This window comes from Cyrtonyx montezumae, unplaced genomic scaffold, assembly GCF_038088225.1.
Source record: "Cyrtonyx montezumae isolate F1298 unplaced genomic scaffold, pur_monq_1.0 scaffold_16, whole genome shotgun sequence".
NCBI lineage: Eukaryota > Metazoa > Chordata > Aves > Galliformes > Odontophoridae > Cyrtonyx > Cyrtonyx montezumae.
In genome coordinates, this window is record NW_027071892.1 from 1874121 (window position 1) to 1900455 (window position 26335).

General features: G+C 40.9%; 1 protein-coding gene across 1 annotated transcript; it reads left to right on the forward strand.

Moving 5' to 3' along the window:
• Positions 1–4660: 4660 nt before the first annotated feature.
• EMP2 (epithelial membrane protein 2) lies at positions 4661–23080 on the forward strand. Its single transcript, XM_065732333.1, has 5 exons — positions 4661–4863; positions 18977–19088; positions 21035–21128; positions 21945–22091; positions 22628–23080. The coding sequence occupies exons 2-5, from the start codon at positions 19011–19013 to the stop codon at positions 22810–22812; spliced, it is 504 nt and encodes a 167-aa protein (XP_065588405.1). The 5' UTR covers positions 4661–4863; positions 18977–19010; the 3' UTR covers positions 22813–23080.
• The last annotated feature ends 3255 nt before the right edge of the window (positions 23081–26335 follow it).

The window sequence follows — 26335 nt, forward strand, 5'->3', positions numbered from 1 at the left end:
ATTTATTTGTAATGTATGAAGTCCTTGACGTACTGTACTGTACTTCAGAGACTCCACAATTTATTTTTTGTTGCGGCTTGTCTTTAGTCCTTGCCAATTTCTTTCCTTTCCTTTTCCAAACAAAGCTAGAGCTGACAAATCCTAATGTTACAGAATTTTAATAGCTAGATCCAATTACTGAGCTCATCTTTTAATTTACCATTGTCCTTACAACTTTGGACTCAGAAAAGCTCTGAGGATGAGCTAGAAAAAGGTGACACTAGCCAACAGCTATCCAAACCAAAATGCCCTCCTCCCTTAAAGGCTCCTGGAATCAATGCTTTTGCCACAATTATCCATAACTGTTTTCTGAAATACTGCTTTCAAAATGTTCCTTTAGTGAAATCACATAGCTTTGTCTGATCCAATAATAACATTTCCAGGGGCTGCAACAGTTTGTTTTGGCCAGTTTTTGTCAGAATTTTTATTGTTTTCCTTAAAGGAATTACAACGTTAATACAAAAAGAGCATTTTTCAAGGGAACACACAAGAGTGGGGATGAAAAGGAAGGGTGAGCTCTTCCTTTTTATTTAAATCCTCTTGAATGATTTGCAGGTTCTGCAGATCAGCTTCGGAAACAAAAGGAAACTTGGAATTAAGATATACTGTATATGTTTGCTGCATTAACAATGGAACAGAGCTCTGTAATATGCTGTGCTGTTTATACCCAAGCCTGTCACTCTTTTCAGTGAAGCCTTGTTGTAGCTACCTAAAGGCTTTCATTGATTTTCTGGCATTTTTTTGTTGATGGAGAGACTCACTAATCATCTTGTTCAGAATAAAGGGGTAGTTGCAGAAATGTATCAATTGATATGAAGGTGGGGAATAAGAAAAAGAATTTTTCTTCACACTTCTCAATATTTCATAAGTTTTCCAGAACTTCTTCCAACAGCCCTGTTCTAAACTCAGCAAGCCTAAACATGGACTTCAGCTCTCAAGACTGCTGGGGAACTGCAGCTCTTACTTAATCTCATAATGATCCTTTAAGAGGTTGGTGGAAACATTCCCAAGGCTGGAGTAGGCAGGAGTATGTAAGGTATTTACCAAGGACATGCCAAGAATTGTAAAGGTATGAGACCCTTTTTACAGGTATACCAGAGCTCTCAGGGACAAAAGTGAAAAGCCTCCTTACTCTTGCAGTGTTGAAGGAGAAGGGGTGAGTGCAAAGCTAAGAAAAACCCTGATGTGCCTCAGTGGTTAGTAATGTGACTAATGAAATCAGCGAGGAGAAGTTCTGTGTCTTGGCAGCTATGGCTCTATGGCCTTTTAAAGAACCATGAGAGAGAAGTCCATTTTATTTTCTTATTTTCTCATGTTTTGACCATTCCTTCCTTCACAGAGCTGTCCAATGATGGAAGTATTCTACAGCATATTTCCCAATGAGGAAGAAATCATTCCTCTGGATTTTGAGCATTAGAAGAATGTGATTTTGCTCCAAAAAACATAATAAGTATTTACAGTAAATCAATTGGTATTTCTATCTTGATTCCTTACACCGTGTGCATCACATGATAAGGTATGGATGCTTCCCAGGCAAGCAATTTAGGTATTTCAGCTCCAGATTGCCAAATTTTCCAGTGCTGAGCATTTATTTGCGTCTATGATTTGCATTACATTTGAACTCTTGAGACTCTATTTTGCAAAATTCCTGTAAGGATTTCTAACTCTAAATAAAGGAAAACAACAGAGGTGTCTCAGTATTTCTGCAAAGATTTTATGCTTATCAGAACTCATATTAAGAAAAGGTGACCAGCAGTGGAAGGATTAAAGATGCATAATTGGAAGCTCTGTGAATGGCATCACTCTGTACTGTTCACAGAAGTGCTAGACAAAGAACTACAGAGGGCTGTTGTGGTTTTTTTGTTTTCGTTTTGTTTTGTTTTTCAGTGGACCCATCTGTAAGTCACTCTTTTAGATACCTAAAACTGTGTGAAACTTTTTTCCATGTTACTGTACCTGAAGTACACATGAGGTTTCTTCTATCAGTGCTCAATCAGAATGTTTTCAAGTTCATTCTTCAGCTCCCCAAGTAACTGGCAACTACTGCCTCTTCATGTGAAAAACAGGAGTATGGTCATTCTTGAGTACTTCTATTCTTCCTGCATGAAATCAGTGACTCGGAGGTAATTCATCATCCACTCTGTTGGGAAACAGAAACAAAGAGAAAACTAGCAACCTACAGTCTAATGTTTAGATGACTCCTTAAAATAAATAAATAAATGAAAGGAAAAATTGCAATGAATTGCTTATTCTCTCATTCATTGATACACAACAATCACCACAAAAGTAATCCAAAGATACTGGATGTAGCTGTGTATGCAAATTAATTAGTTACTTAAGTTATTACTATTCCATTTCATTTTTTATCTTAGAAATTAATGAAAGCAACACTTAAGTCACTGTCCTGTTCCATCTATCTGCAATCATCCACTAGCTTTTTCACATCAAAATTTCATCATTCTGTACATAAACATTTACCAGTAAGGACAATGTTTTAGCCTGAAATCAGGTTGTTTAGATTCTTGGTCACAGTGGACTGCACTTTAAGACCCTATTCCAAAAGCTCCTCCATTATAAAAGCGAATTATACACACTGGGAAAAGGGCCTATCCCAAAATACGGGCAAATTATGTCTGCTGCTGATGGTACAGCAGCTGGTAGTGGAAAGTGGGAGAGATATACCTGCTCATTTACAAATCTCATCTGGTTTAAAGATGCTGTCTAGGATATGATAAGCAGGAAGAACTGACATGGAATGATGGTCTTGTGCTTGCTCAATATTAATTCTATTGTCAGTAACTTTTTTTTTCCCAGAAACAAATCTTTCCATGTAAGCTTGCCAAGGGAGAAGGAGGCCTTCCACCTTTTCCTCCACAGTGCTATTCTTCATGCAAATAAGCCAAGAGGAGTCAGAAAAAAGGTCAACAGCACTTTTCAGACACTCAGCACTACCTTACAAAAGAACTCAAAGCTCATCAGTCCAACACTGAGCCTGAAGAGTAAAACCCGGATAATTTGTTTCCAGTTTAAGCCTGAAGTGATCTGGCACTGTGCTGATATTGCTTTAAAAATATTTATTCTCAACTTCTAGCTAAGAATGAAATATGGATGTACGACAATTAATAACATAAGTAAGAGAAATTAAGGAAGAAGAAGAACTGAGTCTGTTTTTACCACTAAATGTTACTGTGTATTCTTATAGGAACAACATTATACAGTTACTAGCAGGCAATGCTTTTAGTGCAGCACATGATGAAGAACAGTCAGTTTTCCTCTAAGAAGAGGTGACTAGAAAGCCACTTAAGTTGTAAGAAACAACACATTTTGATTAAAAATCAAGTGTTCTGTTTAATACCACAATTCCACTGTCATACCTGAAGGGAATATTTGGAATGATTTCAGCTCTAATGCTTTGGTCAGGTAACTGTGGTCATCCTGAGGTATTTCCTTCCCCAGATCCCTGGGCATCTTCTAGCAGGGCCGCCTCTTCCTCTGATGCTCCCAAGTTTCTCTCTTTTTGTCCTTCAGAGCTATGGGCATCCCCTTATAACCACCTGGTGTTCCAATTCCTGTCACAACTACAAGGCAAGTTGGAAGGACAAAAGGGAGCGGTCACTAGAGGTCTTGGGATGTGTGAACAAGAAGAAACTGAAGTTGTACAGGTGGGACTGTTTATGGCACTGAATGGTCAGATGTGTGATTTTGAGGTGATTTATGAGCACTGTGGGTTTTATTATTATTATTATTATTATTATTATTATTATTTTATTTTATTTTATTTTATTTTGGGGTTTGGTAGTTTTAGTTGAGTTAAAGCTAATTTCAAGCTGACACACCAGGAGGGATTTCTATGTCAGAGAACGTCATCTTCTCAGCTGAATTGCCTGTATCCTCTGGAGCTGGTGGAACTTAGGCTGCTGAAGCAATCTTGTCACCACATTGCTCTAGCAGCACACAGCCACCAGTGCTGCCCTTCAAAGGGAGGGCAGTGAGGCAACGCAGGTTGTGCTCTTAGCTTTGGGGGAATCACTGACTGGGCTTTGGTCAGTAGAACAGTATGTATCTGTGCAAAGACTTTAAGAGTCAGCTTTAAGCAATGGTAAGAACTGACTGTGAACAGCACACGGGACTTTTTAGCCCTCTGAGTGACCACAGGAACAATACCAACATTAAACAAATCTGCAAGAAGTTGTCTTCTTTCTTTTTGGGAGTGAAAGTAGCATCACCTAGCTGTGAGCAGTCATTATTTTGTCTACTCTATCATCTAATTTGTGAAATACAGTCTGGGACCGGACACGGCTCAGGACTGCCTCATTGGTGTGCATTCGCCAAGGGGACCACCTGAAGCGCCTGGAGATGGCTTCCTACACCCTGCTTCTGCTCTCCTTATTCAATATTTGTTTTCTTTTTTGTGTTTTGTTTTTTTTTCTCGTGAAAGAAAAAATATTTCTGCGAGCTCCCCTTCACCGCAGCTACGGTCTCCACGACAAAGGCTCTGTCTCAACATGGCTCTCGCCCCAGAGCCGCCGGGCTGCCTTCCCCGCGGGGCCGGAGCGGCGGGGCCGCGCTCACGGGACCGCTGCGGCCGCGGGGCGGAGTGGAATCGGGCGGGGAAAAGTTTCTCCCGTGCTGGCCCCGTCCCTCCCTCTGCACACACACACGCGCGCGCACGCACCTCTGCGTTCGCAGGCGGATGAGGGGCACTTTTGAAAATTGTTTTCTTTCCACACCCAGCCCGCGTCTGACATCACTTCTGCAGGAGGAGGGCGGGAGCTACCCCGCCGCCAGACGGTCGCGGAGAAGCTCCGCCGGCCCCCGCGCCCCGTGAGTAGCCGCGGCCGGGGGGGGGGGGGTGCGTGAGGGGCTGTGCGGGGCGGGGGAAGCGGCTGTGCCAGCGGGGAGACGGAGGAACCGAAAAAGAGAAGAAAATATTTATACGTATATCAAAAGAGTTGGGGGGGAGGAGGGGGTTTGTTTACTACGATCCGGGCCCGGCCGCCGTCGCTTGCAGTGCCGGCTGAGGCTGTGCACAGCCGCCGCCCCGCTCCGCTCCTCGCTCCGGTCCCGGCGGCACGGAGCTGGGCCGGGGGGGCGGGCGGCCGCGATGTTCGCACTCTCCTCAATGTCTTCTTTCTTTCTTTCTTTTTTCCCTTTTTTTTTTCTTTCGTCTTTCTTTCTTTATTTATTTATTTTTGTTGCTGTTGATGCGATTTGAGTGGAGTTTGCGTGGACTACAATAACTCTTGATGGTTTTTGGCAGCCGACCCCCCCCTAGCGGAAGAACTTTTCTATATAACGAAGCGCAGACTTCAGTTCGTGAAGATGATTTTTCTTTTTTTTTCTTTTTTTTTTTTTTTTTTTGCCAGCGTTAGGCGGTTTTTTTTTTCAGTCAAACCACGGTTTCAAAAACCCGCTCCGATGTTCTCAGTTGGGACTGCTCGAGGCTGCAGAGCCCCGCGGCAGCAGGAGGGAGGGGCGGCTTCCAGCAAGGCGGGTTGCTCGTAGTACGCAGTTGTGGAGGTCAGCTCCTTGTTTGGACATCTCCAGGAACAGCTCCCGCTGCCTCCTTGTCCCAGCTCGCTTCCCCGCCGCAGATCACGGCCTGCTGCCACCGGCAAACCCGCAGCTCGGCCTCTTCCTTAAGTTTTTTTTGCATGGTGATGCCTCTTTCTCCCTCCTCCCCCCCCCCCCTTGGGAATACTTTGTAAATGATGAATAATAGTTGTAATTGAGCGTCTTAGGAGTATCAGACTTCATTGCCGGTGTGTAGAGAAATTCTAAGAAGAGCCATTCACTTTTTCTCAGGCACATTTTCATGCAGTTCTTTGCAAGCTTTGAAAACAAACAGCTAGGGTTGGCTGGTCTCTGCCCCCAGCCCCCCCCAAAAAAAAAAAAAAACGAAAAGAAAAAAAGAGCACTTTCTTTACTTTCAGGCTCTGCATGTACAGGGCTGGTATGTTAGCTATGTAAAATAAATCTTTCCTGCCAAGCAGATATTTTTTCTGTCAAATGAAATGCTCTGTAATGATTCTTCTGCCTGCTTTCTTGCTTTGGTTTTGAAGGCTTTGCTTCACAGAAGAGCCCTACTGGCAATGGGATGACAGGTGGCTGCAGGTGGGCAGGCAGCAGCCCATGGGTGTGATGGGCATGTGGGCATGTGCTTTCATGAGGGCAGTAAGTTGAGGTGCTGTCCTCTGCACTCACTTGTGAACGTGGAAAATCAACCTGGAGAACAGGAGGAAGATTGATCCTTCTTGCTGTATACAGTTGTGCACAGATTGTTTCACTACAGCTGCATGGCTGAAATGGATTTACTGGGTCAGCTGCATGCCCAGACAGGTTAATTTTGATGAAACTGGGAATTATTCTGCTAGCTGCGTAATCATCAACGTTAACTCAAAGTGAAATAAATTTATATCATGAAATCTCTTGCAATATGATGGATTTCTTTTTAGCATACTCGTTTGGGAAGGAAAACAGTCTGTTGGTATAACTTAAAATAAAAACAACATAATACCGGTAGACAAGACACTGCTGGTGGTGTATTCTTTATTTGTGGTCTCTGAAAGGGCTTCTGTCATAAACACCCGAACAGTGTTGATTATGCTCTGGATCTGCCAGGGAGGAAAGACACTGTATTCCATTTGCTTACATAGATTTAAAGTTCTTGCTAATAATGGAAATTGTTCAACAGACAGAGCCAGTCAAGGTTGGAGGCTGCTGAAACATCCTGCTCTCACATGAGTTCTGTTGCAATTCTCAGATGTTGTAGTTACTCTTTCTGGCCAACACAGCTTAAATGAAATCAACATCTCCAGCTTCATCTTAGACCCACTGCTGGTTAATGCATTTGTTGCCTCATGACTTATTAGCATCTCTTGCTTCGCAGTTGCTTTGTGTCTTCCTCTTCCATTTTCATGACTTTTCTTTTATGGTGATGTTTGTCTCAGGGTTGTTTCCCATCTTGGGCTTAAAGTTCTTAGAACGATCAGAAGAATGTCATACTCATGAGTCCCATGTGGATATTCGAAGAGGAAGGCCTTCCTCCATTTTTGCTAATGATATCAGTTGTAGTTTGTCTTTTTTATTAATGCTGTTTGCTAGCTCGTTTAAAAATGAATTTGGCAGCACAAAGAGACTCCCTTTTTCACCTCAGTTGTTCGTATATATTCTGATTTTCCAATTGGACTTCATGTTCTATTTCTGTCTTGATTGTCCTATAAGACATGACACCACCATGTAAATCACTGCAAGAATGCTTTCAGTTAAAGAGATAAGTAGGTCTCAGAGGAAAGACAATTTGTACTGCTGGCCAGCAAAAGATGCACTTTCTGGCTCCTGCTGCCATGTTTCTGTTGGAAGAAGACTCAGCAGAACAAGGCACTATGTTATTCAAGAACTGATAAGAAAGAGATTTACCCTGAAGTGCATTGAACACGTTATATATACAATCCATGCAATACTTGAATGCAGACAAATTTGAAAGAAAAAAGGAATGCACTTACTTGAAATCACATTGGTCTCAGCAGGAAAATGGGAAGCGTAAGCCACACTACTAAGGAATTCCATTCATGGAGCTGTTCAGCATTCGTTAGCTTTTGTTTGGTTTTTTGGATGCTCAAAGCAAACCAGTGATTGTTGTGGTGTGGTCTCTGCATTCACTGTTTGCTGAAAGCATTACTATTTTAGAGAGGAGATAATTTTGTAGAATACATGTCAGTACATCAGGTGGTGCTCATGACTTCATCAGGAAGATAAGCATCTTAATTTTCAGAAAATAGATCTTGCTGGGTGGGATTCAAGAGAAAGCCTGATGACCTGAATTCATCCATCAAAGGAGTTCTTGTTTCTTCACCAAATGGGGAAAACGTAATTACACCTTTTTATTTTGTCTGTGAAGTTTCATGGGCAGGTTTAATGATGGTACATGCATGCCAAGTGAAGCCTCATAATTTGGGTGTGACCTTAAAATACAACCCTCTGGCTGTGGAGAGATATTCAAAGGAGGCTGTAGGTTGGGCAGGAGTGACTCAGGCACCCCTTAGAGATGGCTATGGGACATGCATTTATGGGTGACTTCTCCAATTCTTAAACACAGCACTGTGTCTGAAATTGAAAGGGTGTTTGTCTAATGCAGGTGCTAAGTGGCACAAGAAATTTACACCCTTCTTCCAGGCAGAAAGAGACCTTCCATGGCACCTAGATATCCCTATTGGAATGCATGTACTGCTGCTGAGCTCTTCAGACAGTTTACACTCACTTGGTCTCTAGGGCTGATGGTTGTCAATGCATGGGAGCAACAAATCGGCAATGTAATTCAAACACAAATGCAAACCGTAGTCTGGAGACTGCCTGAAGAGCCTAAGGTAGGCCTTAAGAGGATGAACCTGCCTTTTTATCAAGTGCTAGCATGCCCAGTGGGGCCTTTACCTGGGAGGTCAGCCTGCAGTGAAGCAGGCCCCTGTGCAGGCAGCCAGCTTGGCCAAAGAGGGGCTGACGCAGGCAGTGGCAGGAACTGGCTGGGCTTGGTTGTCAGAAAGCAGCCAGAGTTCAGAAAAGCAGCCAACGGGTGTGTGCAACTCTGCAGTGAAGAGGTGCTAGAAATCCTTCAACCTGAGCTGGTGAAGTTCATGTGGCAATCCTTAAGCTTTACTTTCAGTTGCACTGGTTGCAAATTAGAATGTAAAAATAGCCTTCTGAGGGTTGATTGCTTGGTTATTAAGTCCATTTATATGCTACCGTAGTGCTATGAAACAAAATAGTAATAATAGAAGTTTACTCTTTTCATTTTATATCCAACTGCTCTACAGCCAATAGGGATATATTTTTGCACTCTTGATAGATGATGTGTGAACTCTGAAATAACTGAAAATAAAATTTCTCAATACAGAGCAAGTCGTAGCCAAATCAAAACGAGCAGTTTGAAAATTCTACAACAGTGAATTTAACACATTTAATTGCTAGTGATTTCCATAGAGCATCTGCCAAAGTTAAAACAATATCAGCTTTTGTTTCTACGGAATTAAACACATTGCTTTCAATCTGGAAAGACATTTTCTGCCTTTGTTTGTTGGTTAATTAGGTGAAACAGCATAAATCACTCAAGCTGTTCTGTTGTATCTGGATTAATCTTTGGATAAGCAGGAGCCTGTTGTCAGTTGAACCCAGGTTCTGAGATTTGCTTGCAGAACTTTTATTATTGTCTAGAATTAATGCTGCAGGTGCTTTATGTTTTTTGTTCTTTTTGCTTTTTTATTGGATCAGACCAATGACACATTTAAACTGTCAACCTGATGAGAAGGTCTTGTGTTACATTAGGTCTGTGCCTCCTTGCCCCAACAGGATCTGAGTGGGGACAGCCTCAGTGCCAAAATGTGGCCACATGGTGATAGAGCACAGGTGAGGCCAGGCCACACCTTAGCTCAGTAATATGCTGCAGGAGTGGGTTCCCAGGCACATCTTACAGCTGGCAAAGCTTTACTGGTGCTCCCATGTTGTTGCCCAGCTCCATGAGGCCACCCACTCCTTGGGGCTGGAGGCAGGGCTGTGCTGGCAGCCTGTGCTGAGCTCAGCTGCTTCAGATGGGTGCTGTTGAATCTGGGAGGGAGTGGGAGCCCTGAGGGCACCTACATGAGGCTAGACCTCGTTGCTCTTTGGAGCTTGCTGCCCACTTGAGGAGGGAGTCCTGCTTTCAAGTGAACTGCATGCCTCTGGTCCCACGATCATTCATTTCTCCGCTGTACAGTGCAGCAGTCAGCTTTGTTCACAGCAGTACCTGAAGTTCTTGAAAGCTAAGAGCTAATTCTGCAGAGCGCCAAGGCCATGTGGATCCTGCAAAAGCATGTTGCAGAAAATGTGGAGGCTGAAACCAGGCCGCTGGGGTAACCTTTTGTAGGAATGCAGAACTAGAGGGCTCTTCGGGGCCACCAGGCCTGCTTCTGGAACCTGAGAGCTTAATCCTGAATGTGCTAATGCCTGATTTATAACTATTCCCATCTTTAGGTTACGTCGTTCTTTTCCCTTCTATGTGTCCTAATGTAAGAAAGTGAGAACCTGTGTTGTTTTTTTTTCCAATTTGTAAGCATACTGTGAAGCTCTACCTATCTGTAATTCAGGGTATCTTGTAGTATTTTTAGGTGATGCCTCTGTGAAAGAGAATATACGAGTATTTTGCAAGAAACCAAAACCTGCAGAGTACAAGCATTTCCTTTCACATTACTGCTGGATTTTACCAAAGTGCACCTCTTGAGATACGACATTTCTCTTGAACAGACTGCTGCCATGGGGCATTTTTCACTAAAGACAAGGTGTTAGCATTTCTCCAAAGGCATGTGACTATTTCAGCATAAACTGAATGTGGATGAGCAGATGGTGGAGGACACAAGCAACAGCCTTGATGATAATTAAGAAATGTTGTTATAATCACCTGCCTTACACTATTGTGGATTGTGTTGAGCAGGCTAAATCTTGGTTTATGATTACCTAGCAGAAAGGTGCAGTTACATGGTGGTCTTAGGGAAAATGAAGAATATATTAAAGATTTTTCTGTGAAGAAAGTGCTGCCTTTGTGTGTGGAGAACACACAAAAGCATCTAAAAATGATGAAAGGATGAATGCTTAAGGAGTACTGTTCATATGTACCTGTAGACAAGGTTTGTCCACTCGGCACAGGGAGCTTGGCTTCTGTGACTGTGGCTTTTTACCTAAATGATCATTTGAGCACATGGTGGCTGCTGGGCTTTTCACTACATCTTTTTTCTTTTTTTTTCTGGATTATTTGAATACTTCTATCTTAAATCTTTTAAGCTCTAGACTTTTTTTAGGATTTTCAGGTATGATGTCAGAAGGCTCATTTTCTCTGAGTGCCACTTCCCCACCCTGTGGCAAGGCATTGTGCTTGTGTTTTCCCATAGGCCTGGCCTGCTTGCTTTGCTGTCTGCCCACAAAGGCTTTCATGGCACAGTGACTTTGCTCTGTAGTTCATGCAGCAATAGTTAAGGTCATAGTGAAAGGAGTTGTAGGGCAAGTCTAAACCCAGTCAGAACTTGCTTGCAAATAAATGACCAGCATGGTTACAGAAGTGGAGGCAGCGCTGCCATTCCTGGGTCAAAACTTTATTAAAAACATTCCTAAGAAATTAGAAGCATCAATTTCTTTGTTTCCTGGTACTCAAAGTTAGCAGTTAGATAGCCTATTTTGCTGCAGTTTTTTTTTTTCTTGGTTTTCACTGGAAATGTATGGGATAGCAGGGTTATAATTTCCCAGACTTTGAAGTTCTGGCTTAATAGCACAGATCTAATGAGGAGGGATGACCTTACTGGTAAGCACTGTTTGTCCTACCTTCGGTAGCCAAGTAGGGTTTCTGAGGAGAGGTAAGGTTTAGCATGAAATAGTTTCATATAGAGCTGAAATGGTGCCTCAGGATCCCCTCACATGTAGTGAATGACTGGCGAAGGGCATGGGCTTTCATTCTAACTTTACTGTTCAGACCCGTGCAACATCCAGCTGCCATAATAAGAAGAGGCTTTATTAAGCCACAGGTGAGCATAAAAAGCAGACTTTGGGGCTCTGGTTTCACAGCAAGATCTCCTGAAAGAAGGTGGACAATAAGTCAATAGTCTTAGTCAAAAGTCTTGCCAGTTGGACTCCAAGTATTTCACTTGTCAGAATACAGCAAATGGACTGGTTTAATTGAGCTGAAGTTGATGGGTTTTAAGACAGCCTGCTGCAAGTGGATCACAAAATCTAGCTCTGCAGAGTGATTCTAATTTCATTTTCTGCCACTGAATTGAAGAAATGTAAGTAGCGTAGCCCAAATAAAACAAACTCTTGACAGTCATTTTTGCTGTATTATTTTTATTATTATTATTTTTGCGTGCATTCAGTAATTGTGTGTGGGTGTTATGGTTTTATGATTTTTGTATGTTTGGGGAGCATTGTTTCATTTCCTTCTGATTTCCTTGCTTTGTGATGAAGGACTCTGAAAAGTAGCTGGAAGCATAAGTGAGAAGTTTCCACATAAAACTGATAGCGCAAGGAGCTGCAAGCTTGAGTAACTTCTCAATTTGTGTTTTGCTGAGAGCTCTCTGCTCATGAGCAGAGAGTGTATGGTATCTGTACCATCTAAGGGCTGGCATTGTACTTAGCCTACTTGATTCCAAGTCTAATATCAAGCAAGTGCCTAAAATGTAAATTCATATTGTGCATACTTACAACCTTTCCTAGTATGCAGGTGTGAGAGCCTGTCTGCAGTGTAGTTTGTTACTCTCTGCACTTCCTTCTCATAATCCCATTCAGTCTTGTGGAAGTCTAATCAGAACCAGTCAGCGCTTTGATGTTTGATAGCTGGTTAAAGGGATTCCTGGTTTAAAAAGCTTGTGATGTTTCTTTATTGACTATTAGCTGTGTAATAGCTAGCATTAAAACAAGAATGAATTTAAATCTCAATTTAAATCTACCCCTGAGCATGAAGAATAGGTCATCTAAGGTCCCTGGAAAGCTTTCAGGCACTTTTGACCAAGAAGTCCTTTAAGTCAGGTTACCCATTTTACTCCCTGCAGCTGAAAAAAATATTTATTCCTGTTGTAATTGTACAGGGTACTGTCCACAGAAGCAGAGTTCAGATCTGTCTGAGAACAAGTCTTCACAGACATAGCATATAAATCTTCAGTGCATGGACCTAATGAGCTTTATATAAACATAAAGATTTAGAATCTTGTTAAATTTAATGTTTGCATTTGTCCACTTCTACAATGTATTAAATTCCCTGAGAATAGTGAGTATGTGAGCATAAATGCAGAGGCTGCAAATGTTGGTAAACCTGTATTTTTAACTGGTGAATTACTCTTACAAATAAGATTTTAATGAGAAGACTCGTTTTTCTTTGCAGTCTGTACACTTGTGAGCTCTAACAGCACACCGTACACCACGTTATGATAACATATCGTTATGTTTTTGAGGGCTCAGTAGCAGCAGAGTCTTCAGATGCAGTTTTTAAATATACCTGACTTCAAGATTACCATTCCTGTCCTGTGAGATATTTAAAGGATGGTTCTTTAAAGTAAGGCTCCCAAGTCATTATCTAGAATAAAACTGGATGGTTTCAGTTGTATTTTTTTTTTCCAATGTGCACTGATAGTAGAGGTAAAAAGAAGACAGATAGGATGTGCTCATCCATTTCATACTTCTTGCACAGTGACATGGCAGGCAGGAAGGCAGCTCCAGCACGTGCCAGCTGCCCCGCTTAACTCCTTGGCAACAAGACCATCAGGGAAGTGATCCAATGGAAATTACCCAAATGATGGAGCAATGTACGGATACCACAGACTGTGAGTAGGGTCAGAGTAATATAAATACAGTCATGGGCACCAGTATTTCATAAGCCATAAAGGTTGAAAATAGAAGTGTAACTGGTATTAGAAGAATTAGCCTGAAGCAAATGATATTCTAGGCAGCTTGAGGTTTTAATCCAGAGTCACTAAAATGAAAGAGCAGCTGGTGAGAACAAGCAGTAGGCGCCTCTAAAACGCATATAACTGGTTCATTAACAGGAGGAAAAGTGACTGCAGGAGTCTGGTGGGGCCTCCTGCATAACGAAGAAATAACTGGAAAAATGCAGGTTAGCAGAGAGTCAAAGCTTGAAAACAGTGCCCTGGTGCCCAGTTTTATGTGCTAGTGAGCCTGGAGAATCTGAAGGGGCAAAGTATGAATTTGAATACTATTTGCCTTGTTTTAAGGAATATCAGTCAGTAAATTGTGTCTTGTAAAGTTGGTGTTCCTGATTAACTCAGGCAGAAGCAGTAATGAAACTGGAGTGGGTTGGTTCAACTGGTATGTTTATTCTCTTTGTGTTAAATTTCCTGAGTTTCTTGTCGTTTGTGTTGTTTGATATTTAGGCACTGTTGAAAACTCTCTTTAAAAGTAGTTTTTCTACTTTTGCTGTCTAAACTTAGTTCCCTTCTGGTTCCAGTTCTGAGGTTCACACAAAAAAAACAGAATAATTTGTATTTGGTAAAAGAAAAAATAAAGAAAATTTTACAGTATCACTCTCCTCCATATAAACCGGAGATTGTCAGGCAGGGTTAGAGATAATGGACTGGCTCCGGAGCTCTCTGTCTCTGTCATGAGACACCATGAGATGTGGCACAAGAACTCTGAGCAGAATGAAGTACTCATCATGTAAATCCAAACATCTTATGATCCATCACAATATGACAGACTTTTCATGTGACCAGTACGCAAGATTTTTCTTCTAACTTCACATATACAGTCTTAATTACAGCACCAAGGGACAGAAGAATTGGCAATTAAGGCTTGCCTTGATTCAGTTTTACAGTGGTGACCTCAAGAAAGTTCAGCTGAATAAAATCCTTACTGGTGGCCCCAAGACCTGCTGTTCTAGTTGCACTGAAAGATCTCAGGGCAGAAGGCTGCAGGTATGCTGGCTTGTTTGGCCGGATCCTCTGCCCCTGCTTTGGGTGTGCCTTTTCTGCACACCAGCTGTGGGTGACTGGCAGCCTTCACACCTCAGCCATGCTCTGTGCAGAGCCAGAGCTGTTCTGCTCTGTTCTCTCCCTGCTTCTGGGAGTGTGCACCAGGACTTCCTGGGCTGTTTTCTACTTAGGTGGACTTGAGTGAATGCGATACAAAGAAATGATCTTAGGAAATGAGAGCTAGGGACCATATCATGGGATAAGCTCTGGTCTTCTCAATGCAGATGAGTGCAGGATAAACAGCCTCTGCTGGGTACATGGTGCTCCAGTTGCAAACGTGAAGTCTGCACAAACACGAGCCATAGCTTGGCAGCAGAGTGTAACCACTTGGGAAGAAAGAGAAGCCTGGGTTGCAGAGATCACATCTGTGCTGGAAGGTAGTGATATAATCTTCTGTTGAGAACTATCAAGGCAGAATTTTTGTTCTTGCTTTCTGTACTAAACGGCAGAAGAAATTCATGTCAGCATATCTCTGTACTGCTGGACAGTAAAGATAAACTTCAAAATGAAGTTAGAGTGGTTGGGGGGAGTTTGACAGTGAGAAGTGAGTTGGTGTTGTAATGTGTTTGCGAATTACAATACAGAAATGTTGGGAAACATGGATTGAGTGCTTCCCCCTCCCATCCCTTTGCATTGTTCTGCAAATTACATTGTTTTACCACGCTTTAAAAATAAAAAGTATGTGCCTCTGCACGCCTTGATGTCTTGAAGATAACAGCAGAGGCCCTTCTTAGCCACCTCTTGGAAAGCACATCAGGCTCTAATATGAACGTGCAAATTACCATTTCCAATAAGCTGTATTACTGAAAGGATTAGGGATGAGCGTGACTGGTGCATTTATCTTCTCTCTCTTTGCAAAATAAGGCAGCATGAGATTTTTACCAAGAGATATTTCCTTTGTAGTAACTTATATCTGCATTTATATATAGATATATATGTGTATGTAGAACTGGCATCCTGCAATTTAACAGCATTTGTGGGAAATGTTTTACTACTGCAAGGGAGGATGTGTTCAGTAGTTTTGTAAAAACTTCTCTGGGTTCAGTGGTCAGATGGACTTTTAACTCAGCTGTACCTGTGCATTTCTGCCTTGCTACATACTTTATGATGTAGTATGAAACGCTGCATTTGACAGCTGAAGAACTGATTTTGACTTCCAACACCGTTCTTACCGCAACCCCAGTGTCTCTTTTCATGTCACATGTGATGAAGTAAGTCAGATATTCAGCTCTCTGTTCTCAGGGCATCGCTGGAGATCAGTGCGGGGATTCCCTGCGATAGCTGCAGAACCACAGCAGAGCAGAGCTGGAGGGGCCTCTGATGCTCCCAGCACAGCAGTCCTGCTCTGAGCAGGGAGCTGGCTCAGGATGCACTGGGCCTTGCTTCAGTTAAGTTTCAGAGATGTCCAAGAATGGAGATTGCACAGCCTCTGGGCGCTGTTCCCGTACTTAATCGTGCTTATTGAATATATCAAAAACATTTGTACAATTGGAGCATTCCATGTTGAAACTTGTGTCTGCGTCCCCTGGTCTTTTTGTCACGTACGTCTGTGAAGAGTGGCTTCATCTCTTTTATTGAGGAATCCATAATGGGTCCAGAAAACTTCTGTGTGTATGTGTGTAGGAACTGCTAGAAGAATGCAGGCCAGTTTGGGGAAAGATGAACAATTTCTGTTGCTCCATCTTAGTCTCCATCCATGCCTCAAGGCATTACGTAGTCATAAGCACCTCTACTAGAGAGCATAGTGCACACTGCTTCAAATGATAGAAATTAAGTGATTCTACCCAGTTTGATTAGTGCCAGTATTCTTACCTATAATCAAATGGCAAAAACAGAAAAGTTGAGCAATTTAAGAGTAAGAATCCTGGAAGAACAGGAAAGCTTTCCACGGCACCATCTACCAGCATTGCTAAGTAGGGCAAAAAAGGAAATAAAAAACCCCAAACAACTACAGAATCCTCCATTACATCACACATTGATACTAAAATTTTATTTGAGGTGCCTGGTCATTTCTGTGCATCTTCTTAATGCAATTGTTTGTAGGTTCTTGTTCATATACAATACTACCAACCGTTAGAGCTCTAAATATATGATTTTTTTTAAAAGATATTTTCTGTTGTTATTAGCAACTATTTTTAAGAAACACTATCTTCTTGGCTACATAAATAAAATGTGAAGGACAGGGTTTTAATCTAACCTGAATTGCTGTTGCTTCTGCCAAGCAGAATCAGTTCAGCCAAGCTGAGCAGTGGTGCAGGCTGATCTGTTCCTGCAGGTACCCTCCATTTTGCAGATGAGGCAGATGCTGATCGCACTGCCAGGTGGCACGCTGCTGGCTTGGCAAGCTTCAGCTGCTGGAACAACTGGAACCAATTGGGAGCCTGAAGAGAAAGAACCCTTAAGGAACAGTAAATAAGAATCAGGGAGACTTACAGCTAGCATGCAGAAATAGGATGCTACTGGAGCGTTTGGTTAGTAAGAAATAGTTAAAATATTAAGAATTCTGAATGCAATGCAAAGTGTTCTCAGAAATTCTCCATGCAGAAAACGCCAGCTCATGAAAGAGGATAGTTGCTGCCTGCTTCTGGGAGAGCTATACAGACAGGCCTCAGAGAGACAGTGAAGGAAAAAAACTTCTTGTTTAGGTAGTAGAAGAGTCGTGAGTAATCAGAACAAACTTTTAAATCCCGGATTTGTCAGGACTGAATGAGGAGTGGTTGCTTATAGGTATGCTGAGAAATGAAGTCTTCTCTGCCTTGAGAGGGATGCAGATACTGGTGGAGCTTCTTCATCATTGCTGGCTGCACCTTAGAGGGAGGGAGCTGCTCTGTGCCTCCTGTGCCAAGATGTGTGGGGTTCAAGTGGAAAACCCTTCTCTCATTTCTCCTTAAACAGGCTGGGATCAACCTTACATCTAGTTTTCCAATACAGTCATTCAAGTCTGATACAGAAATAAGCATATCAGATCAGTTTTCCTTTTCTCAGAAGTACTTGAATGTTTTTTGGCTTTTTGCTCATCATGATGTGGTACTGCAGTGTGGACAGTAAAGGATTAGTCTGGAACTTCTGGTCTGTGTGTTTATATGCTATTATCTTTTGTTCATGTTTTGCAGAGTATAGTTGTATGGTTCCAATGGAGCTGCTGTTCTCTTTGAAAATGCTGTCAAAGTAGTCCTTCTATTTGATTGCACACTCCATCTGCATTGCTTGTTGTTCGTGTAGCTTGTGAATCTAGGAACAGCAGCAAGGGAGGGAGAGTTAAGACACGAAATGAAGTCTTCAGTAATTGCCTTTTCTTCCATGTGTTTGCTGTGTTGCAAGTACGTGATTATCTGATAAGAGAAAATTTTCAAAGCTAAGGAAATGGAGAAACATACATAAGGTATTAATGAGTGATAGTGCTACTGAATGGTACACTTTAAATGCAAAGAAAATATCTGCAAGACTGGGGCTTCTTACAGCATCTGTTAATTGGAAAGCATTTGTGTACAATAGGGAAAAGATAGTGGCTATGCCAAGCAATTGCCAATTCCTATTTATCAGTAACAGTCATTTTCCTTAACTATTTGTTACCTGCTCATAGATTTCCTGGGGATTGCAGTTCAAGAAATGTTTGTGGTTCCACTGTGTGTAATATATACTTATTTATTTTCATTTGAGATGTGATATGATATTAAATGGGCTATTTAAGGTAAGTAGATAACAGGGGCACTAGAGAGAGTATAAAGTTACTAAACAGAAAATAACTGAGTTGTTATGCTGCTAACTGGGTTATTTAGCTCTGTATTGGAGAAAATGGCAGCCCTAAGTCATTCACCAATGGATAAATATTGTGATTATATGAACAAAGAACAACCTATATGAAGGTACAACGCAGCTGTTCTGAAATCTGGGTGGTAGTTCATGAGACACAGTTCTGTTCAGCCAGCATCCTGCTGAAATCTACAGTTCTTCCTACTTCAAAAGCATGGTTGAAACAAGACCTTACCAAAAAGCCAGTGGAAGTTCTGGCATAGCATGCAAATGAGGCTGTCATCTGAAAAGTGATTCTCTAAAAGTCAGCATGAGAGTGCTTTATACCTTTGCTGGAGAAGCTTGCAAAAAGAAATTTTGTGTTTACTCGAGGGAGCCATCCCACTTGCATATTACAAAAACACACCTCTTGGCTTCACTTCAAGTTGAGATTCATTTAGACATTAGTGGTGCTGGCTACATATCACATGTAACAAACAGAAAGCTGTCATACTGGTGTAAAGCATGAGTAGTGAAGTCTTTTACCTCTGGAGAAAGAATACATACAACCTTTCAAACTCTTCAGTGGTACTGTGCTCTGAAATACACTTGCAATGACCGTGACCACTCGCAGCACCAGAGAATTAGCATAATGACAGGCTGATCGATTAACAGCTCTTAAAAAATGACCATCTACACTCTTTTATTAACAGATTTATCTCAGACTAAAAACTCCTCAGATCAAGGATGTTGATTCTTCTGGCTTTCATTATTATATTTCACATAACTTCAGCAGCGCTGTTGTTCATCTCAACTATCGACAATGTAAGTGTCACTTCTTTTTGTCTCTCTAGTACCAAGATTTTTCTTTGCTTTATACAATCTTTTGTTACTCACTGTGTTTCAGATAATTTTCTAGCTGTATTTTGAGCCTTAGAAGTCTTCCACCAACTTATTATCAGAACAAATGTTTGTCTAAGAAAAAAAAAAGTCACTCTAAAGTTAAGTTGCTATGTAACATTTGAAGTTATACAACTGAAAATGGATTTGGCCTCTTTTCTTCAAACCAACCTCCAAGGAAGATAATTTCTGCTATGAATTAGTTTCCATTCACTTGGAGCAATTTCAGTACAGAGTTTCAGAATTGTGTGGCTTTCTTTTCACATTTTTTAAAATTACTTTTGTGACCAGAAAAAGATCATTTTCCAGTGTTTACATCTAGCTCTTAATATGAATGACTTACTTCCAAAACAACGAGCACAGTGATTGGTACTCTTAATTGCATTTGGTTCTTTGAGAGGTTCAGTGAGTGCACAGGCTTTTAGGATTTAAAAAAAAAAAAAGGTCTTCTGGAAATACTTTACCTCACTCAGTGAATCTGGTTTGAATCCTAAGAGTTGAATTCTAAGACTATGATCTAAGAGAAGTGATGTGATATCCACAACTCTTTATTGCAAAACTGTCTGAACTAACGTTATTTTTCAGCCAACTAGTTGATGTCCTGGAGTAGGTCATTAATTAAAAGCACTGAAACCCTGTTTTCATACCCTGGTCCTTTGAATATTTAGAAAGCTAGGACGATGGACAGGCAAATGATTCTTAGCTCAGGTCAGTCACATACAGTGTATTACGGAATTCCAAAACCATGCACTCTGCTTTGTGTCATTAACTACTTTGAAGCAGTAATAAACTATGCAGCCACCTTCTGCTTGGTTTTAGCTCTTCCATGGGTTTTGTGTTGTCAAGAAAATCACTCTGAAAAGATTAAGAAGCCTTCAAAGCTGAAAAATAGTTTATTCCACTCGGACAGCAAAGAAAAAATGAAACTACTCAGAACAGAGCCCTGGTTAGCTATCGGAACTGGAGTGGATTTCCTGAGGAAATGCCACTTGTGTGGAGTGGTTGCAGCACTTCCCAGGCTACCGTAAAAATCTCTTCAGTCACTGTAGTACTATTTTGCATTAAATGTTAAAACACTAAAATAGAAATACCACACTGAGCTCTTAATTTATTGCTGTTGCTTCCAGTCAGATGCCACAGTGTGTGATCTGCATTTGCACACTGACAGCACAGCTACGTTAGTTGAGATTAATTCATTCAGTGTCAGGAACCAGAAAATTTGTAAACAGAGTTTCTGTTTCTTGGGTTTATTACACTGCTGTTTCCCATGAGTTAAAAAATGATGTGCCTTACAGGAATTTACATTCCAAATAAGGCCTGGGTGAACAAATCATAGCTTGCCTGGGTATCTTATAGAGTGAGCAGTCATTGAATATCTAAGACTTCTGTCTGAATAGTATAAAATCCCTTGTGCTTTAGGATTGCCATCTAGTCCCTTTCTTACTTCACACAGGTATAAGATGAAGATGACACATGAATATGGAAAGACCCTTCATTCTGAAATTGAACAGATAACACACAGCCTTCGGTTTCTTGGTCATTAGGGGACTCTCCAAATTTATCAGAAAAAAATGTAGACAGATCTCTGGTCCCTTTCTTCTTATTAATTTCCAAACGTAGATCTCAAGCAGGAACACTGAAGCTTTCAGTTCTTTACCAGGAACACAGAAGTATTTTCCAATTCCTAATGCTGTTGGCTTCCCATCCCGTTTCCAGATGTGGAAGGGTAACACATTTTCCCTCTCTCTCTTGAGACCTAGCCTGTACAAGTGCTTTTAAGTCCACTACACCTGAAATATAGTTTGAAAGGTTAAGTAGTAAAATGAACAGATGTTTGTTCCAGTGGATGTACCTTTACTTTTATTTTGCAGGCCTGGTGGGTAGGAGATAATTTTTCTACAGATGTCTGGAGAGCATGTACTACAAATAACAGCATGTGCACACCTATTACTGTTCAGTTCAGAGGTGAGTATCTCTGCATATATATGTCTCAGTTCCTTTAGATGGGGGAAACCAGCATAAAACTTGCAGGGGCACTAACACACTTGTTCAAAAACTCATATGTTCTAACTACTCACGTCTTCTAAAATCTTCAATATTGGCTTTTCATTTTGGAAAAGCAAACTGTTCCAACAAGTTTTCTCATAGGAGAACAGAAGGAACTGTTAGGTACACTTGAAAGCCCAATATGAGGGGCTAAACACAAGCAATTAAGAACAAGTGCCAAAGAACATTTGAAGTACTGGATCAGGTAGAAGTGGCGAGGACATCTGAAAATGGCTTTGCAGTGGTGGAACTTGCCTGTCAGAACAGAACATTAAGTTTGAAAGAAGAACCCAAAGACATTGTTTTACAGGCATGGAGTTAAAAGGGAAAGAAAATGAGAACACAGTCTGAAGTTTTAACAGCAACAAATCAATGTACAGTACAGCCTAACTTACCCTGCTTTACAAAAAAAAATGTATTTTTTATTCTCAGGTGTCACTTTAACTGTGTTCCCACACTTTCAGTTAGTATGCATCTTACAACAGGAAAACGAGCCACGTAGCCCTGTAGGAACTCTGCTGTCTGAGTGTCAGGTCATACCTATAATGCAGTGAGACAGTGCCATTATGCAGGGGCACATCTAATCCAACATGAGTTTGGCCTGCACTTGAGTATCACCCTGTTTTAAGTACACAGAGGGTACTAGAGAATGTGATACGTGAGAAATGGTCTCTTCATCGTTTTGTTCAGTTTTATGAAAAGCTTTTAATCAAAGCTGCTTTTGTTTTTTTGCAGAGTATCAATCAATTCAGGCTGTTCAGGCCTCCATGATCCTATCTACTATTTTCTGTTGTGTGGCATTTCTGGTTTTCATTCTTCAACTTTTCCGTCTAAAGCAAGGAGAAAGATTTGTGTTAACCTCTATTATCCAGCTCCTGTCATGTGAGTGATTTTTCAACACTTGTGACATGAAAGTATGAAAGGGGAAAAACATTTCAAAAAGAATGAGCTGCATGAAAAATGTTTAGGGCTCTGGAGGTTGTCCTGCATATATGTTTAAACATGGAACTGCTCCATTCAGTACTACTTAGGCAGTGAAAACATAGGCAACATCACAGCTCAGAAGTAAAAATTTGGTAGGGAAAGAATCTAAGATTCTGAACATCTTGATCAAATTGAGTAACTTTGCAAATGTTGCAGGCAGGTACTTCCTTCTTTTCTGTTAGTCTTTAAAACTATCCAGATGTTAAGAATCATTTGTGTTCGTTGCAAATTTCGTGAGTGTGCAACAGCATTTAAAATATAGTCCCCAGCAAAAACAAAAAAACAACTGAGAGCGTGTCCTGAAATGCCCCCAGTTTAGTTTGCAGATGGAAAGTGTTTGCAAAAAGACACTGCTGGAGGCAGCTGTGGGATGTGACAGTTATATTATTGATATTATCTACAATTACTGACCTTTGCTGTTTTTTCTCCTCCAGGTCTGTGTGTTATGATCGCAGCTTCCATTTATACAGACAGGCATGAAGAACTGCACAAGAGCAGTGGATATACCATTGAAGTTTCTAAAGGCCAATATGGCTATTCCTTTGTGTTAGCCTGGATTGCATTTGCCTTTACTCTGATCAGTGGTGTTATGTACCTAGTATTAAGGAAACGTAAATAAATGACAGCAGCTAGTTGTTATTGTCACTACAGTACAAAACCAAACTCCAATAACTATTTTGTATATAATCATTTTACATGGTTTTGTAGTAAAGGTGTTGTTTCTCTAAAAATGTACTGTGTTCTTGATATGAAACAATACAAAAACAAAAAACAGCAGGTTTAATGGAATGCCTGGCATTTGGTCTGAGCAAGACTGACCCAAGATTTCTTTCACATTATTTCACCGTCATCCGTGGTGAAATGGTGTATTCCCTTTTCTAGGCATTATTAGTAATCTGACAGAGGCCAGGAACTGTTAAAGTCTTTGCAAATTAATTTGGAAGCAGTATGCTAAGCATATTCCTGGCCTAGATCTAGCCCTTTGGGCTGGGATGAATACAGGGGAAGTGAGAAATGAGGCCGGGATCACGGTGCTAAAGCAAACAAGTATAAAAGCCCAAAGCTGCACTCTGGCTGTTCTAGCAGAGGACGAACGTTCTGCTATTTATAATGTGCAGTAAGTGTCATCAAGCTTTTATTAAAACCACTTGCTTTGCAAAAGTAAACTCTTTTTGTACTCCAGCAAATGATTCTCTTGATCCTTCTTCACATTTAATTTAAGCGTACAGAGCCTTTGGCAGGAAAAGTTGCCAGCAAATTCAGAATTCAGTGCACAGCTTGGGACTGGAGTAGTCTGAGCAGAAAGAGATACTCCACTCAAGTCCTGCAGCCCTTTATTTTTCCATTGTGCATTACCAAATCAGACTTTTTTTTAAAGCTAAACTCATATGTTTATTGCATTGGGCTCTGGCTACACTTATCATATTGGCTAATAAATAACTGAGAAAAGCTTTTTTTTTCCTCCCTGAGACTGCTCACTAGGAAATTGGCCTTTACAAAATTCATTCTAAGTTCCTGTGTGGATTTTACTTGAATAAAAACTATAAAGAAACCAGAGTGTAAATATTATGCATATGAGTTCCAGGATAGATTTTCAGAATTTCTGGTGATTCTTACTTCTCAGTAATTCTGTGAGAGAAATCTCTACTGTAATACTGGATTGAACAGCTCAGCAGAGTAATACTGGCTTTGGCTGGTGGTGATTTAAGGGTTTGGAGACCAGTGTGGGGAATGAATGAAGTGGCTTTTTCTGGTTAGTCACACTTTTGATGTTTAAATGTAGATTTGACTTTGTAAAAGCACTAACCATGTATTTATCTCATTATATTCACTACAGCTGAGCCATTATATAGGCAATAAAAATAAACGAATCTTAAGTGAGGTTTAAACTTAATGTAGAACAAAATTATTACTATGAAATAATGTAGCTCTACTAATGTTGTTAACTTTCCCTATTACACAGCAGCTGATAGTCTGACCCATTGCTCAGGTAATTCATCCTTGAGTTCTCACAGAACTGTATAGGAGCCATCTCTGACATGAGTCATGCTGTTCCATCTCCATTCCCTGAACATCCTGCAGTGCCTTAACAAGTAATACTTGTATTAGGGAGTAGAGAAAGCACAAGACTGGCAGGAAATTAGTTAGGCAAGTAAGCAGAACAACAAATTAAAAGTAAAAATAACAGCAGTTAAAAAACCCACAATAAATCATTCTGAGCAAAATGCAGTCTCACCTCCTCAGTCTTGCATGATGCTAGTGTTCTGTTAGTCTTTTTTTCTCTTGATGGGAACACTCTGAATTTCAGGCATTACTACCCTACTTTTTAAAAAAGTGTTTCTGCTGTTTGCTGAATACATTTCAGATTCAAAACCTGAATTTTGCTAGCAAGTAGGATTTGTTTTAAATAAACAGGTGTAGGTTTAAGGCTGAAAGTAGATAGCCTGTAAGTTAGGTGTTTGGCTTGTCTTATTCAAACGTGAAATATTGAGAGTGAAATTCTAAAATAAACATGCATTAGAACTATTTTCTATCTAGAAGAGAATCCTATTATATTGTAAATTAAGCTGATATGCCACTGACTTGAAGAGATGCTTCTTCAGTTTCTTGCCTTAAAAACGCTTAGGTCAATTATAGAGCAAATATTTAAGATAAAGATGTATATATACATTAACTCAGCTTACTTCTACAGTAAAAGCTCTGTCACTTTAGTTAGAAGTGAAAAGCACACACTTCAATGTACAGACAGCAGCATGCATGTGGTGCCACACAGAATGTATGCCAATGTTCTAAATACCAAGAAAATAAATGCCAAAAAGTTTGAACAAGAGGTTTCACAGGACAAACATATTTTAGAATCTTTTTTTTTTATCTGAGTTTAAAATATACTATTTTCTATGCTCTATATATTCTGAAACTGTACACGAAATAAAGTTAAAACAAATTCTTGTATGAGCAAGCTCAATACATTCAGCAGTCTGACCTTGTCTTTAAGCTTGGGTGAATTTATGCAAATGTGGGATGAGAAATAGTTGAGCATTTGTGTGAACAGGTAAAATGGAATTCTTCCTGCCAGTACTGGAACCACACACGGGTTATTTTTGCCCTTCGTTGAAGACCTTTCAGAGTAAGTAGTGAGAACATTGGTGTAAGTGCATGGTCCCACAAGAATAGCTACTGCGTACTGCAAGATCCACATGTGCTGTGATGTGACAGTTGCTAGTAAGGTCTCGTTTCTGTCAATAAGGAAAAAACTGTGTGTTTTAAGATAATTTTGAATGCCTTGACTGCGTGAGAAATGGTAGAAACAAGCCAGCAATTTCTGTATCTGATCCAGCCCAAGTTTCCCATGTGATGACAGTACAGGTGGGTTTGTACAGACTGCACTAAAATGAGAAGTACCTAAGGATGATAAACTTTGACAAACAGAAAATCAACCTTATTTTGCCCGTTCTCCTACACTGTGTATACACGTTCCTGAAGTTGTCATGGAGCAGGCACAAATATGAACTGTGTAAGGGAACACACCTTGGATTGATTTCTGTAAGAGTCTGTGACTGCACAACTGTAGGGCAAAAAACCCCTCAAGAATGGCATTCATGGAAAATAGTGCAGAAGATGGTATATTTTGGTAGGCTTACATAGATGGTATACAGACAACTAGCAAAAAGAGAGTGGCTCACCTTTATGATGGTTGAGACTCACCACTGACTCCACACAGGAGGGATCTCCAAGAAGAGATCCTTCCCTGGTGGTGGTCAGCCCTTAAATGGGGTTAGGGAGAGGTGGAGCCAGGCTCCACCCCTTCCAATCACACAGGTATATCACCTCCACCTGTGCCCCCATGGCTGACTTGGTGCTCACCTCAGGTGACCAATCAGTGGTTCAGGCCGTGATTCAGCAGTTCCCATACACTCCACCCCTTCATGACGTGAAACACTGATCAAGTAACTATAGGGTGAGCCCTCCTTAATACTGAGACCCAGTACATTGCAACGCTTACATAATTGCCCGTTGCAATGCATATTGATGTAATCCGAGATGAGTGATGATTGGCATATAAGTTGTACTCTTCTTTGGGCCAGTGCTTGGTGGTATCTACTGGAAGCATGCAATCACACAGTGCAGGTCCATCTTATGCT